General features: G+C 33.9%; 2 protein-coding genes across 6 annotated transcripts in view; one reads left to right on the top strand and one right to left on the bottom strand.

Moving 5' to 3' along the window:
* The window catches only part of LOC126772874 (ADP-ribosylation factor-like protein 6-interacting protein 4), a 143,118-nt gene that overhangs the window by 11,103 nt on the left and 114,004 nt on the right, over window positions 1–18,011 (top strand). The window lies entirely within an intron of this gene.
* On the bottom strand, window positions 441–17,980 carry LOC126772817 (putative thiamine transporter SLC35F3). Of its 5 annotated transcripts, XM_050493413.1 has the most exons (10): window positions 17,572–17,980; window positions 17,296–17,394; window positions 16,992–17,156; window positions 15,562–15,727; window positions 14,836–15,014; window positions 14,240–14,368; window positions 11,570–11,759; window positions 8,423–8,512; window positions 8,215–8,344; window positions 7,500–7,952 (listed from the first exon to the last, which is right to left on the bottom strand). In XM_050493413.1, the coding sequence occupies exons 1-10, from the start codon at window positions 17,614–17,616 to the stop codon at window positions 7,832–7,834; spliced, it is 1,314 nt and encodes a 437-aa protein (XP_050349370.1). In that variant the 5' UTR covers window positions 17,617–17,980; the 3' UTR covers window positions 7,500–7,831. The 5 variants fall into 5 exon arrangements, with proteins under 5 accessions (XP_050349367.1, XP_050349369.1, XP_050349370.1 ...); XM_050493410.1 differs by lacking the exon at window positions 7,500–7,952 and adding an exon at window positions 441–7,483 and having other exon boundaries at window positions 17,296–17,980; XM_050493412.1 differs by lacking the exon at window positions 7,500–7,952 and adding an exon at window positions 441–1,200 and having other exon boundaries at window positions 17,296–17,980.

The raw sequence follows: 18,011 nt of genomic DNA, 5'->3' as shown, positions 1-18,011 counted from the left end.
ATTTTTGTTAATTTTAACTTAGTAAAATCGCGGGATAAAAAACATTTCATACGTATAAGGTACTCAACTCAAATGTTTCTAGACGCCAAGGGTGTTTTAGGAATGTTTTGTGACTTATCACAGTATTGTATGAAATTCTGATTATCAGTTACACATTATTACTTAACGGTGATGTTTTCGTTTCACACAAATTCTTGTTGCTATCGAATAAGTAAAAAATATTATATAATACTTCTATATTTTTTACAGAACGACAGCATCAATAGTTTTCTAAGATAAAACTACCCTAAGATATTTTAAAATACATTTCAAGATTAAAATAGTTTTATAAATTATAAAGTATATTAATCCAAACTTAGTAACGATGAACGTGTTTATCCAAAACATTGCATTTCTGGCTTGAAAGAAAGTTTGCATTAAAAACAAAAGAAAAAACAATATCTTTATGACAAATGTCGTTTAATTATCAACAAATTACTACATATCAACAAAATGAATCACAGGGGCCTAGGTGTCATACGACTACTTTTTTACTTAGCTAATCACGTGATCTACATTTGCACCCTTTTATAGCTCAAATATATACAATATTTTCGTATAACATATTCGAGATACGAAAAGGTTAAGCTGGATACATACATTTTAAATAACTTTTATTTATCTAAACACCGATACACGAGCCTATTCCACACTACGTAATACATAATATACATATCGACACAACCTACAAACTAAATTACACAATGTAAATGACAGCATAATTGAATTTAGTAAAATTTTCATTTAAATTCAGTCTTTAAAATTTTCTAATTAAACGTACAATAAAGACTGTACGTGGCGTACAAAATAACAGCAGAATAATTCAAATATTACATCATCGACATTTATATGGAATAAAATTTTTACCGTCTCACTATTTTAACACTATTTTCTCACTAAATTTACTATTAAAATCTTATGAATGAATACTGAAACCCCTGCGGGTAGATAATGTTTTATTCGAGTGATATTATATTTTCATAAGAAACAATTCATCTTAACTAATAAATAAATCAAAATAGGCGAAAATCAGATCTATATTTTATTTAGTCTATTAATGTATGAAATATTCATTATTCATGTTTTCATTGGATTTGCTTCATATCCTATTTTCAATTAAAATCAACAATTTTAACACTAGTTTTCACTTCAAAGGCACGGCTGTAAATTATTAAAAAATTACAATCAACAATTTATTAATTAAATAATTATAATATCAACGCTTTCATATGTAATAACTCTCGATAATAATTTATTTTCAGGGAGGTAACATTGTTATATATATATACTATGTAAATAAGAATATTAGTTAAAAAATGTTTTTAAATACTCATGGACTAGACATTCAATACTATACAAATTTACAACAACAACAAAAACAAAATAAAAAAAAATCCTGCTTCCATATAAAACCTATTTTGTTTGACTATATAACATTTTCATATTTCATTTAAATGACGGACTTAAAAAGCTTTGAAAGCTGACTCCACTAGCGCTAATAAGAACGGAGCCCCACCTCTCCAACAACTTGTTACCAACTTGTAACTTTTATATAAAATAATTATTATATTATTACACAATGAACGTTACATATAAATAGTTTATACATTCATGCTACTTCTACATTCGAACGACTATAAACCAACAAAAACCTTCCTGGATATATGTTTTTTTTATTATTCTCACGATTGCTATTGTTGTCAACTTTCAACAATACCGGAAATAATAAAATGGATCCTGCTATGACAAACTGATATTAAAATCTTTTTAAACATATTAAAAAAACGAAATATCTTCATGTATCATATCTCCGTCCACTGTTAATATACTCGACGAGTAACGTCGCTGGACTAGACTAGAAAGTTCGTTTAATGTAAAAGTAACAAAGGCCCGACTATGTAAATTATAATCATATATGTACACAGAAACTGCGAAAGATACCTCAAATTACTCTTGCAGACCTCACATAGGCGATCACTTCTCCTGATCGAAGGTCGCGTTATATTTGAATGACATCTTATGTTTACTCTAGCCGGGAACACAATATATCTAAACACGAAAAACGAAAAAAAAAAAAAAAATGAAAACAGTTTATTAAAAAGTGTATTGTTGTCATTGTTTTAAAATTATAAATAACTATTACACATCACACAATAAAAATTCTATTTACATAGTATGGTATTTTTACAACAAATCACAGCTTAAATTAAACAATAAAAATATACAATACAGACAATACTAGTTTGGTATTAAGGTACGCCATTGATTTAATTCCATTCGGATTTTGTAAACAAAAGTGGCACAGAATATTAAAAATATCCGAATACGGACATGACTTACAATAATAATAAAAAGTTCTTCTTACATATCACCAAATATTTGTTTTGGAATAATCTCAATTATAGAACCGAGCTAAGCATTTCTTATATGCCGAAGGATCTTATAACCAAATTTAGCACCAATTATATTTATATAAAATAAACATACTGAATTTTGATTTTATAGTTCCAAGTTCCTTAAATCAATTTTTGATTATGAATATTTTACACAATATCTCAGCATCCGGGGCACAATATAAACATATAATCGTGATTTTAGCATCAATATTTATTATTCATATTTAAAACCAATGCAATAATTGAACTAAATACACACATACTATTTTTTTTTAAGTCTGGTGATATGTGCGTAGAACTATAGAGTTAATATGTCTATGATCAGTTCAAAATTATATATTATTACGCTAATAAACAATTTTTTTAAGTATTTAATTGCGGTATACATTTTAAAATGAGTTAATTACCTAAAAAGGAATTGACCACACACTACATTAAGCGTGGAATACTTTTGATTCTGTCAAACTGAACTGTAATTATATTTGGCTTTTGCTTTTTCGCTTATCGTGTCACTAATTAATACCACTAATAACAATATAAAATTATTTATATCATTTCGTTGGGGCGGTTAATTAAATATTGTAAGATAAAAAACAAACAATATAGAAAACAAAACCATTACAAAATATAAATAAATATATTATAAATTGAAATATTTTCGGTGTATTACCATTTTTATAAGTTACTTCGATGTTTTGCAGTAAGCTAACATCGTAAACAGAGAAACTAATAGACGAAATGACGATTTCCTTTTCACTTACACAAGAAAGAGAACGAAAATTACTTTTTCAATTAATAATTGTTTAGACAGAGATAGAATTATTGAATCTTTTGTCCCTTATCGCGTAACCAGTTTTGGCGTTGAAACTTGACAGTTGTTGCGTTCATTGTGTTTTTTGTTAAATTTTCGCTTACTTTTATGTTAGAAAACGATTCTAATCCAGTGAAAAGGTCAAAAACAATCCTTATATCATATCACGAAGGTTGTACAATGGTGCATTGTCGTATTATTTCATGATAAATTGATAGCAAAAAGAAAATTGCCGGCGTCTGTTTTTACGCATAAGAACGACTATTTTGTCCCTAAATATAGTTTCTCAGTGATGTTTATTTATACCATAGCATGACGGAACCTTATATTGAATAAAATCCCAAAGATAATAGGATTTTCCAGTTTTTATCATTCATAACCTATAATTATTTATCATGTAAGTGCTGCCAGCGTCACCTAAAAAAATGTCCCGATTTTCGATAAAAAATGTCGACTCGTCTACAATGTAAACAAATAAATATGGAGTCCAATAATATAGTAAATAAACTAAAGTGCTTCGTTATATGTTAATATGTTATTTTAATTTATTCGTTCTCCTTTTTATAATTCCCTAACGACAACATTATTTAACAATTTTCATGAAATATAATATTATTAGATTCCGATTCAAGAGGTTAACAGAAATATATGTGGCAACCATTCTTTAGTAATAATTTAATTGAGTGTTTTAGATTTCAACTTCTGAGGAGAATGCTTATCCCGTACTATATAAAGATGCCGAAGTACTATTGATAACGGAAACAAAAACAAACAATGCAACAGTATTTGGGTGTAGTTGGAAAACAAAAAATATTTTAATTAAAAAAAAAAGTATAATAAATATTAAAAAGTAAAATTTAATAAACTAAATAATTGTTTTAATTAAATCCTGAAAGGTCCTATGGCAACATTATACGCACACATTAACAAACTATCTCTGTCTCAATCGCGGTTTCACGGCCCCTTGGTCTATTTGTTTCTCTGTCTACGGCTAACATAAAATCTACACATAACAAGGTAAAAATCTATGAACAAGCAACATAACAGATAACTAATGTTTTATATGTTAGTCTATGGTTCGTTGGCAGCGCCGGCTCTGGGGAAAAGAGAGGGGAGATCGTTCTAGGCGCCATACGAAAATGTCAAACACAATTTTCAGGGGTAATTATCATTATATCCACATAATCTGAAGGCTTTGCTTGAATTTTATAAGTTTTGTAATTATTATTTGTATAACTGAAATTTATATTATTAATCAAAATGCAATTTATGTGAAGTGAACGTATGACCCAATGACGCTGAAAGTCAATCTCGCTTTACCCTGACCACAAGCCGGCGTTGTTTGTTGGCTTGTAGTGCTATGTGTCCAACGCTGCGCGTCCGAAAACTTCCGATGTAACTTATAATCGTAGTATTAATATATATAACATTAAAACTGTATATGTATATTATACCCTGATAATATATTTTGATTATATACATATTTAAGTATTCAATATGTATATATTTTCAGAGAAAGCTAACTTTAATATTTTAAAGTATGAACATTTAAAATTGCTAACTTTCAATTTCTAGTCTACACTACCTACTGGGTATCACAACATCAATTTAAGTAGCTTATAAATAGTATATATATATTTATATATAGGAAACATTTTCGGTATTTATATCATTTGTAAGAATCTGAAGAAAATTTGAGGACATTGCTATATAGCAATGCCAGTGGTTATATAACCACTGGGGCATAATATATTTATTTTCTTTCAAAAACTAACTGTATGAGTTACTATATTTCCATAATAAATGTTACTCAATATTATACCCTAGTCATACAGAGAGATATTATTAAATATTGTAATATATGGCATTACATCAATCGCATTATTCATTGTGCTTTGTGGCCAATTATTTTCGATCCAATTAAACTTATTACAACTACTGTCTACCTTTATAACGATCATTATTCACAATTTTAAATAAATTTTATTTTAAAAACGCCTCAAATATTAATTTAGGATTCAAAATTCCAACCGTTTGAGACAAGTAAGTCTCTAAGGTTACGCAATAAAGTTTTGTTTTAGGAACGCAAGGTTGGTTTCGAAACAAACGAATAAAAAATTATAATACATATATACTATTTAATAAATATTGATGGAAATAATTTAATCACAACAAAACAAAATTAAATAAAAACGAAGATATTTTGTCTTAGTTACATTAAAAATTTTGACAGCTCGAGATTGTATGAAATCAGTCTAAAAGTGAAACAGTCAACTTTTCAAAGGAAAAAAATAAAGTTATCAACAGTTTTTCTTAATTTTTTTTTTCCTTTTTTTATGAATTCTACGTAATTATAGGACTTGTTTTTCTTTTTTTATACAATTTTTAGAAATGACGCTTTAATACTCGCTATTATTACGATATTGACATCATAGGTGCGTGTGGTTGGATCTTTAAAAATAGTTATCCCTACCTATTTTTTAAGTAAAATTATTTTTTATGTTTTAAGATTCATATAAAACTTCCGATTGCAATTGTGATATTTTACGATTTTTTTACAACATATAAACAAAATATTTTAACGTTAGAATAACAGAACGAATTATATCTTTTCGATTTTCTTGTTATCGGGGTTTTGAGTTTTCTGAAATCGTTTCCTAAGTTTAATGATGTAATAACTAAACAAGCTTGTTTGCGTTTATTAAATTCCGCATACCGCACTTACAAAGACGAAACCTTTACTAAACGAAAATTGCACATTTTTGCGATAAAATTAAATATATGGTACTTTGAGTCTTCTTTTGAGGTGACATTATGATCGATATTTATTTACAGGATAACATATAATAATAATAATATCCTGGGACATTATTCACACACGGCCATCTGATCCCAAACTAAGCAGAGCTTGTACTATGAAAACCAGACAGCTGATATATTACATATACTATATTTATTTTGTAAATGCATACTTATATAGATAATTACACCCAGACTCAGGACAAACACACATGTTCATGCACACAAATGTCTATCCTGGGCGGGAATCGAACCCACAACCTTCGGCGTGTAAGGCAGGTATCTACCAACCACGCCAACCGGCTCGTCAGTCGTTTTAAAAAAGTTATATTTTTTAAAACACTAGCAACACTGTTCAAAATGTTTCGTTTAGTACCGGTCTGTCTTTATAATATTATTCATTTGCTATGAAGTAGTGGAATTAAAAAAAAAGGATAAATAATACATAGAATCATAATCGTATGGAAGAATTAAAAGAGTTACTTTTTAAACGCTCAACGTCAAACATTAGATATAATGTGCTTTAAAAGGTTAAAACATTTCCCTTAGATATGAACAGGATTCATGTCTCCAAATATATCCAACAATATAAAGTATGTTTCCATTAACGCAATTTATATACAAATATTAATAACCTTAAAATAAATTCAATCAAATCAGATCCATAAAAAACGCATACGATGTTAGCTATTTATAATTTTGAGCTCAACTTCTTTCTTTCATTAATGGTTCCTCAAGCGTTGAAATGCTATGTCGCCAAAATTAAAAAACGCACGATTTGCATACTCGTTATTTTTGCTTCCGTCCGTAGACATAAAATAAATGATTTGCGTTGCTTCGGTATTTAAAAAACAACTGTTCGCACAATAATAAGTTAGAATGAAAAACTGTTTTAATAATTTTTTAATCAAGAATACAAAATACATCGCTTTAAAACTTAAATTGTTTTAAAGTTTGACGAGGCGGTTTCTTTGCTGGAAATTATTCAGATCACTCGAGTGGACCACGATAAGTGGCGACTGTCAATGATGCCAAAATATCGCATGGACATATAAGAACGAGGAAGCGGGGGGGCGATCGCGGTCATATCATTTCAAACGTTGAGCGTCAATACAATTACCGTTTCTAGCGAACGACCTCAAACGGAACCGCGAGCTAGAGCCCAAATCGACGAACCCAAAATTTACGAAATTCAGTCGCTCCTCCGGAATCTTTTCTAACATCGAAGTCGGCCGGCCCGATTCGAGGCGACGCCCGAAACGCAACGAGGGGGACGGCGGGCGGCGGCCGTCACGGCAGAGAGAGCTCGCAGCGAGGCGGTCACCTGACGCGGCCGGACGGCGAGCGCAGGTGCGAGCGGATGTAGCCCGTGCGGTAGTCCACGGCGTCGCGGCTGCGGCCCGCGCCGTCCGCGCCGCGCTGGCGCCGCCGGCTCCACCTGCCGGGCCGCGCGCTGTACACAGGCAAAGCTCCGCGGGGGTCGTCGCGGCGGGGAAATAAACTAATACTCTTTATCGGATTTTCTTTATTATTTACAAATCAAGTGGTAGGAAATCATTACATTATTATTATATTACAAATTGTTCACTTTTTTAAATGTTCCCGTTTCTTATTAGTATTGTTATGAACGTGGATCATGCACAGCTTTAATGCGCGAGTCGTGAGGCGCTCGTCCATCGTTTGTCAACTGGCTGAGGCGAAGAGAGCCCGTTTTGTCAGCGGGCGGCGTGTACGTCCCCGTCGGTGTGAGGACACGCACACACCGCCGCTCTTTGTAGTAGTGTACCTATGGTTGCGCGGCTGTGTGAAGCTTTGCCTGTGCGGGGAGTTTTACTCGTGTGCCCGCGCGCGCGCAACGGAACAGTAACATGAGGACGAGTTGTCGCGATCGCAGAAGGAGCTCCCTGCTTTACACATATGTGACAATGATGTTCTGCCTTCGTTACTGTCCCGTGTGAAAGCGCGGTTATACGCGTCTTAAATATTTAACTAGCATATATTAAATTAATATAAAGGAACACGTCCAAAACCAAAATTACAAATATTAATAATCATTATTTTAGTACTAAAAAATATTAAAAATATCTACATAAACATTTGTAGTACTCCGAGACATATATCTCGTAGTCACATTTAAATGACAAAATATTAATATAATTTTTTACTTACCTCAAAAGTCTCATTATATAATCAGGCCAGTTGTCCGGAAACATGACCAGGAAAAAGCCAACAGCTATCAATATGATCCCGGCCAGTTTCATACCTTCGAACTCGACGCCGTACAGCACGACATCGAGAGCTGTATATAAAAAAAATTTAATATAAAAAAATCGGTTAGATTCCAAATTTAAATAAATAATAAACACCGTTAACTTACCAGCGGATACAGGAACAGCTGTAATAAGTCCGAGAGATACAAATATATTGTACGTCATTAGATTACCGAACTGGAATACCAAATGAAAAACTGAAACAAACAAATAAACACAAAATTTTAAAAGCTATATTATAAATACAAAAGTTACTCCATATTTCTGTTACGTTTTCACGGCTAAACCAATGAAACGATCTTGATGTAATTTGGTATGAAACAAGCTTGAAACCAATCGAAGGACATAGGCTACTTTTTAATTAAACACGCAGGCAAAACCGTAGTCATACATAAAGTTGTGTTAATTTTAAATAAAATATTAGGGATGTATAATTTAATCACAATTCTTACGATATTTTCCAAAATGGAGGGCGATAAAAATCATCACGCTATAATTTTTCTTGGAATATTTTGGTAACCTTCTCGCCGACGCCATGTTTTTATTACTCTGATTATCGACTGATCGAACGTTTAGATTTAATTTATTAACGACTAGCTATTTCACGCGACTATTTCCGACAAACTGAGTAATATATGCCTGTTCTTATAAACCGAGATGGCGTAGTGGTTAAAACGCGTGAACCTTAACCGATGATCGTGGGTTCGAACCCGGGCAAGCACCGCTGAATTTTCATGTGCTTAATTTGTGTTTATAATTCATCTCGCGAGAGGAAACCTGCATGTGTCTAATTTTATTGAAATTATACCACATGTGTATTCTACCAAGCAACGTGGTGGAATACGCCCAAAACCTTCTCCTCAAAAAGGGAGAGGAGGCCTTAGCCCAGCAGTGGGACATTAACAGGCTGTTATTTTTCTTATTCAGGTCCCAGCCTACCTATATTTCCAATTTCATTACTTTCGGTGCAGTAAGTTATCTTCGTGATGAGACAACAACAGAATGTTTTTTCGCATTGCTATAATATTAATCTGTTTCTGAGTCACCGTCCAAATGCAGCAATACATTGTATTGACGTGTTTTACTTTGAACTTTGTAATTGCTCCAGTTTAATTGCAGGCACAAGGGACATTACCTTGATTACATGGTTTGTCGCGCCATAAAAGTGCATGTAATAATTAATACTTCTATAAATATAAATATGTATTTACAAAAGAAAAGTAGTATATGTAGTATATCAGTTGTCTGGTTTCCATAGTAAGCTCTGCTTAGTTTGGGATCAGATGGCCGGGTGTGAATAATGTCCCAGGATATTTAATACATTGACGGGTAAAATCAGTTGAACATTGGCCGAATTCGACAAATTTATAAAGATTACGATACGTTCCCGATTCGATTCCGTTCCGACTTTGAATCATCTGTATTTCTTCGAGACGGTACTGAACCGATAATATGTTAACATATACAGCGTTATGTCAAAAACAAACGTAATTGTTAACTGTTATGGCGATAGTCGATATTTAAATTAATGAATAGGAAAACGGCAACGATCACGCTTCGATTCGATTGCGATTAAGTGACAATTTGTTAGAAGAATTGGCACCCTGAAAGCTAATCAATAATAGGAATAATAATGTACCAATAAATATACTATTGACTTATTCTACAGTAACCGCCTGTTAATGTCCCAGTGCTAAGGCCTCCTCTCCCTTTTGAGGAGAAGGTTTGGAGCTTATTCCACCACTCTGCTCCAATGCGGGTTGGTAGAATACACATGTGGCAGAATTTTCAATGAAATTAGACACATGCAAGTTTCCTCACGATGTTTTCCTTAACCGTTAAGCACGAGATGAATTGTAAACACAAATTAAGCACATGAAAATTCAGTAGAGCTTGCTCGGGTTTAAACCCACGATCATCGGTTAAGATTCAAGCGTTCTAACCACTAGGCCATCTTGACTCTTGACTTGACTTATTCTAATCATATATAAATAATATAACATATTACGTGTTGTAATGAACCAAAAAAAAAACTTAAAATTTTCCTAACTAAGTATACTTTACATACGAGTCATTTATGTTTGCATCTCTCGACCTACATTCCCGAGGGCTGGACAACGTCTCTGGCTTTCAGAACGAATAATGAACGCATTTATCTTGCATGCACTAAAAACCTTGACATTATTTTATATCTGTAAGCCTAAAAATAATATGACTCGTTTTAATGTAATAATATTTCAAAAATTCGTATGTGAACGATGTTTTCGTGATATAAATAATATTATAGGTTACTAGAACTGTAGTTACTAAGTGAAATGAAAAAACTAGTGCTTTTCTAATGACCAATTTCAGTCTTTTTTCTGTTCTGTGAACGAACAACATACAAGTAACGTTTGAGGCTCGATGAGTGTAAGATTTCAAGATCATATTTCTAAGCCTCATGTGAATTGAGGCAGATGAAAATATAATCTGTGGCAAAGGCATAGGAAATCTTATCTTTACTGCTTAATATCTTTATTAATGACATTTGTTCACCTTTCCAACGTACTAAATGCTATTTATTCGCTGACGATCTCAAGTTGTTTAGACCTGTATCCACTGTTTCAGATGCCATACTTCTGCAGAGAGATCTAAATAGGTTGGTCTCATGGTGTCACATAAACGACATGAGCTTAAATACTGAAAAATGTTTCGTTATACGGTTCAATAGGAAAAAAACCACTTAAGTTAGATCGTACACCATCCACGGACATTTGCTTGCAGAGGTGGACAATGTGGGTGATTTGGGCATCATTTTAGACTGTAAACTGCGATTTCATCTTCGTGTGGACACTATAGTAACTAAGGCTTTCAGGGTTTTGGGTTTTGTCTTGCGAAATTGTAGAGATTTTGAAAAGCCTCAGACTAAAATTATTTTATACACCGCTTTAGTTCGCAGTATTTTAGAATACGGTTGCATTGTATGGAATTCTTACTACGATATTTAATAATATATAAGTGCGAACCTCCTGTTGGACGCGGTATGAAAATAATATCGTTACACTCCCGCCTGACTGAACTACCGCCTTTTTTTGAGTGCGTGTGTTAAGGTCGGGCGGTATGCGAAGTGTCCGTCTAACCGAAAGCCGATCCAGTTTATTTTATTTAGTAAATAATCTAGTTTATCCCTCCGCTTTCGTTGAAAAGTTTAAATTTCGAGATCATACGATTCGATTACCCGTATAAACATCGCAACGCGACGCGCGCGTACTCACCGAGCAGCGCCGCGCTGGCGAGCAGCAGCGGCAGCCACGGCATGCGGTGCGCCGGCAGCTGCTCGGAGCCCGTGAGGTACAGCGCCAGGCACACGGGCCACAGCAGCGTGGCGTTCACCACGCCCAGCATGGAGAAGAACAGCGCGCGCTGCCCCGTGCTCACGTCGCCCATCACCTTGCGGAACAGCACCTGCGGGCGGGCCTTCGTTACTCGAACCCGACGATGGCCAGACGGCCGATTTAAATAGATACAATTTTAACCTATACATATGTCGTGTCGTACACCCTGTATACGAGATGAAGCGGATAACATATAAAATACGTTAATATTTCAAATGATATAGATGCTGGTTTATTTTTACAAAACTGTTTATGAAATGTTATATACTTAATCGAAAATCTTTAAATTACAAAGAAATAGTTTTTGTTGATTTGTTTTAAAAACAAAACGTCAAACGATTAAATAACATTCAAACATTATCGGGAGCGGGTAAACGCGTCTCAATTAGACGGGTTGATAGGATCGCGCCACGAGTACAACGTGGCACGCGATAAGTTTACGATAACTGATTCGTGCTCGTAATTTGAAAAAAGTGTGAGTTTAATCACAACACGGCTAGAAGTAAAAATCGATTACGGGTCTTATTGTGAAAGACGGTATAACATTTTTAATAAAAACTTAGAATACAGATTAAAAATAATGTATATTCGAGTTCTTATTAATTTATATGTAATAATTATATTTGTGTAAGATTACCGATCATACTTACATCATAATATTATAAACAGAAAAGATTTTTTTTTTTTTTTTTTGTTTTCTAATTTTATTACTAAACTTATTGATTTAGTAGCTCAACATAATGCTTGATTTTAGTCGCAGGATAAATGATCAGAAAAAAAAACCTATATTTTTTTTTTATAGAATAGTAAGGCAGACGAGCATATGGGCCTAAATGGACTTGATGGTAAGTGGTCACCGACGCCCATAGACGTTGGCATTGTAAGAAATGTTAAGCATCGCTTACATAGCCAATGCGCCACCAACCTTGGGAACTAAGATGTTATGTCCCTTTTGCCTGTAATTACACTGGCTTATTCACCCTTCAAACCGGAACACAAAAATACCAAGTACTGCTGGTATGCGGTAGAATATCTGATTAGTGGGTGGTACCTACCCAGATGAGCGTGCACAAAGCCCTACCACCAGTAAATCAGTATCAATCGAAGTTACCCGAAAAATAATTTTAATAACGCATCGCCCTTGAATGCATATTTGTCACGCACTGATCCATGCACGTACCATTGCGTGTTTAAAGCATTATATTTTGCCTGTGATTAAGTTAACCGTTTAATTTCACTAACAAAACTAATTAAGTGACCATGCAAAGAAAAATGTAATTAAAACAAGGTTTATTGTTATATGACCTTTTCCAAATAACAAATAATTGTGAAAAAATATATGTATCGTAAAATAAATATTGACTTTATAATAAAACTATTCTAGTTCAAGAAAAGTTTGGTAAAGACAAACGAACCTTGGACTTGCGATTTGCTAATATATCTGATATATTATGAACTACAAACAGTTCTTGATGAATAATAATATCCTGGGACATTATTCACACACGGCCATCTGATCCCAAACTAAGCAGAGCTTGTACTATGGAAACCAGACAACTGATATACTACATATACTACTTTTCCTTTGTAAATACATACTTATATAGATAATTACAAATAAACTCAGGACAAACAGACATGTTCATGCACACAAATGTCTGTCCTGGGTGGGAATCGAACCCACAACCTTCGATGTGAAAGGCAAGTATCTACCAACCACGTCAACCGGCCAATTCGATAATATACCTTCATTTACAATACTTAACTATTTATATCCACTTTAATTTTACTTTCAAAGTTTCGATAGCAACTTCCCGTTACATTCAGGACGCCATTTTTTGGCGAATCCATAATAAAAAATCATAGATTATTCAAGATCTCGACCAATGATATCGCTTCAATTCAATATCAAAATTGTTTATTTTTCTTTACTTCTTTCTAACATCCTCGAAATTACTTGTGTTTGATAGGTGGTAGGGCTTTGTGCAAGCTCGTCTGGGTAGGTACCACCCGCTCATCAGATATTGTTGGGTACTTGGTATTGTTGGGTTCCGGTTTGAAGACATAACATCTTAGTTCCCAAGGTTGGTGGCGCATTGGTGATGTAAACGATGGTTAACATTTCTTACAATGCCAACGTCTATGGGCGTTGGTGACCACTTACCATCAGGTGGCCCATATGCTCGTCCGCCTTCCTATTCTATAAAAAAAAAACGATATCTTGAGCTTATACTTAGCTTAACTTAAAATTACATAAAATCGCCAAGATAGGCCAAAGTTAAATCGTAGCTTCGTATTGTTGTATACTTGAAGTTAATTAGCAGTTTATTTATTACAAGCGGGGAGACAATTTTACAAACTCAACGGTTACGTTACGTTCTAGATCCAACTTCGACTGGGCCGCAAATGGACGGTAGCAGAATAGAAAAACGTTTAAACGGCAACAGTTATTTCGATTCGTTTGTAGAATTGACAACATTTAGATCCCAATCCCAATACCACGTCGAGAGGGATGCCCGCAAAGATCGCCAAGCGGACGGGGCGGCGCACCTTGAATATGGCGAACCCGGCGGCCGCGCACGCCGCCAGCACCACGCCGCCCAGCGTGGAGCTGCCCGTGATGCCGTCCATGTACGCCAGCAGCGCGATGCCCGTGTCGCACAGGATCGCCGCCACGATCTGCGGGACGCGGGCTGCTTTAGGCCGGATTGTTATATATTATTTACTTCATGGTGGGGAGGGTCGGAAAATATTCATGTGTAATATTCTATTAAAATTATCTTCATCTTTAAATTTAATTGAAACAAACTTGTGAATTATTTAATCGATACATGCGCGAAATTCTCGGTGAAATAATTTCAGTCCGTCGCACTAAGAATTGCGTTTATTAAACATCCTTAGTAGTTTTCGCCCGCGTGTGGGAGGAGCAAGTTTTAAGTACTGAGTATTGCGTCTTCTGTACTCCCGACGACGTGGATACAAGTTCTTGATCAATCTTCACGTTGATCGGTTAAGTAATTGAGACGAAAAAGCGTATCAAACAAACTCACTGTCAGATAGACATTTGTAACATTCAAAGTTTAAATGATTAATGCAAGATAATACAGTGTTAACCGAATTAATTTAATAGAAAAGAAAAAACTTACCCTAACACCGACGAACTGCTCGTGCAAAATGACCCACGAAAGCAAATAGACGCACGATACGTTGGTGGCGAAGAGAGCCACGACATCGGTCGAGAGGAGTATCTTCAAGGCGTAAGTATACATGTAGATGGTCACCACCCACAGCAAGCAGAATAGACCACAGCGACTTAGAAAGCGGGCTGATGAAATTGTTAGTTTGTTAGTTGATGAATACAAAAATAAATATATAATTAGTCCCTATAAAGAAAACAATTATAAATCTAAAAAAACTTCTTGTATGAACAATAATTTTTCTTTATTGTATTAAAGGAGGTATACACGTATAAAGTACAATTTTTCAGAAAATCAGGTAAAACCATGTTGTAACGTCTTAATTAAAATGATTTAAACTTAGTGACTTATATTTATAGGAGAAGGTTTGGAGCTTATTCCACCAACCCGCATTGGAGCAGCGTGGTGGAATAAGCCCAAAACCTTCTCCTCAAAAAGGGAGAGGAGGCCTTAGCCCAGCAGTGGGACATTTACAGGCTGTTATTGTTTATTGTTGACTTATATTTATATACAATTAGGAAAAAAACCTATTTTTAATGATGTAATTTTTTTCTTCTAATCGTATAAGGTGCGACAGAGATGCAAAAGCACGTGCGAGTGGGATGGTGCGATTTGTAAATATTTTCTTTATCAGCACAGGTTATAAATATTAAAATATTGAGTATGTTGTCTCACCAAATGTGAATCCCTTTTCCTTGAAGTCCGTGAAGGCGTCTGCGACAATGGCATTCGCTGATTTGCACTTGTTGTGTATAAGCATGATGATCAGGTATAGAGGATAGAAGAATATTAGCCAATTTGTACAGAACCATGCCGTGAAGAATGGTGCATTGTAATAATGCTGAAAAAATAACAACTTGTTATACCATGATCCGAGAATATATTAACTGTTTTGAGTAACAAACAAATGTCAGTTGCATATTATATTTATTTGGGATAATTTAAAATATGCAATAATTTTATTATATTTTATTAATAGCTTTTCTAAAGAATAGCACGGTTTTATTATGAATTTTGTTTTTAAGGATACTTGTATATAAATTATAATATTAATTAATAAAATCACTAGTATAGAAGCAATACTTGGACTTTGAGTTTTACCATATTATAAATAGTTTTTGATGGGGTCTTGAACGGGTTCATATGTGGATGCCATCTACTTATCAATAATTCTACCACCAAACAGCCATACTCTGTATTGTGTTCCGATTTATTGGGTGACCTAATACACAATAATGCAACTAGGGATAATAACATCTTAAATCTCATGTTTGGCAGCATTTTAATGGTGTAAGTTGTTCCTTGTCTATGGGTTCAGGTGACCACTCACCATGAGGTTCTAGGCGGTCACCATAAATAGAAATAAAATTATAAAAGAAAAGTATCTGCTTTGAAATGTTCCCTACTGTTAACTACAGACAAAGTTCTCTTGTTCAAAAGAGGTTTGAAGCTTAGTCTACCATACAGATACACATGTTTATACAGTTTTGTAGATACACATGTTTATGTTTGTAACAATATTTTCCTGCAATGCCATCTTTAGTTTAGACTCATTTGTTCTAGCTACTGGGCCATCTCAGTTGGCTTCTAATAAATTTTTGTTTTTTTTTTTTTTAAATATAATTTATTTCCTAACACATTTTTTAACTAAACAGAAGTAGTAGTGTTTACAATGGAAGGCACCCACTGCATTATTTTACTGGTGGGCTTAATATATTCACTAAAAACATTCATCTCTCTTTCAGGTCAAATCATATCAAAACACTGTTTATTATAAAAATATTAGATTTACTTAATTACTTAAATAATAAAAAAAACAACCATAATTTAAGGGATAAATAGAATCTTTAACCCACATGAAATAGTAAATTTTGCACAAGTACAGCTCATGATATAGAGATAAACATTAATAGGTTACTATAATTTAAGTAAATAGTAATTAATATTATGTAGAAAATATTCTTATTTTTTTTAACCTTTATGAACAAATGGTATAGTATGTTTTTTTTTTATATTATAAAAAAAAAGTTAAATTATCAATGTAACTCAGAATATTTTTGCTATTAAAATGCTTACATAAGATAAATAAATTTTATTATACTTACATGTGTGCGAATTCTGGATGTATAATTATTATTTATAGGAGATTCAGTGCTGCTTAAAGAACTATCGGTGTGTGGGTACTTCTGATGGTACATGTATTTTATGCAATGTGTCACAGTTACCCAGGATGCAAATATAGTGGTCGTGACACAAAGGCCATAGTACATCTGTAAACAATACACAATCAAAGAAGATACCCTACAAATGCACATATTACATACAGAATACTGATTATGAAATTATAATCTTAATATGTTAATAACATTTACAATAATAATAAGAGAGCATTTTATCGAACCTACTTACCTTCTTGGCCACTTTTGAGCAGCATGAACGCGGGCATTTTTTATCACGCAGTTGGCGCTCTTCATCTTGACTACTTCCTGCAGATTCGCTGTAGGCCTGCTGTAATGAAGGCTGAGTTGTGAGCGGAGGAGCTGAAGATACAGAAGTTTGAGGGGTAAGCGGCGCTCGTGGACTAAGTGGGGTGGGCGGACCATTTGGCCGTTCGCGCTCACCAACACCACCTTGTACGCTTTCCGCTACCTCTTCACTAGTTATTATAACAGAAGGCGTACGTACTCTCTTCGGATTGAAAATGGTAGGCACGTCTCCATCCCTAGCCATATTTCTTATTGCCTGACTATGTAAACATTTTTACAAATATGATTTTTTACTCCAACAGTACGTGGATCCACTAAATTCAATTTACAGCGTAACCATTTCGGTGCGTATAAACTCGACCACATCTATATCTCCTCCACATTTCGTATTTAAATAAAATAAACATTTATTAACACATTGCATGACAATATTATTACAAGAAAAAGACGTCTCTTATCAACTGAGTCTCTGAAATACAAATATTTCCCGACCATTTTCCACTTTTCCCCACCTATTCATATCTTACACTAGACCTCAGACGTTAGAAAGAAAATGTTATATATACGATAGGTTTTCAATACGCCATTTAAGGTTGTATTGAAATTGAGTTAAAGACTATGATTGAATAATCATGAAGT

Source organism: Nymphalis io, chromosome 13, assembly GCF_905147045.1.
Source record: "Nymphalis io chromosome 13, ilAglIoxx1.1, whole genome shotgun sequence".
NCBI lineage: Eukaryota > Metazoa > Arthropoda > Insecta > Lepidoptera > Nymphalidae > Nymphalis > Nymphalis io.
Note: the sequence above shows the minus strand (reverse complement) of the source record. Positions and strands in the feature narration are given on the sequence as shown.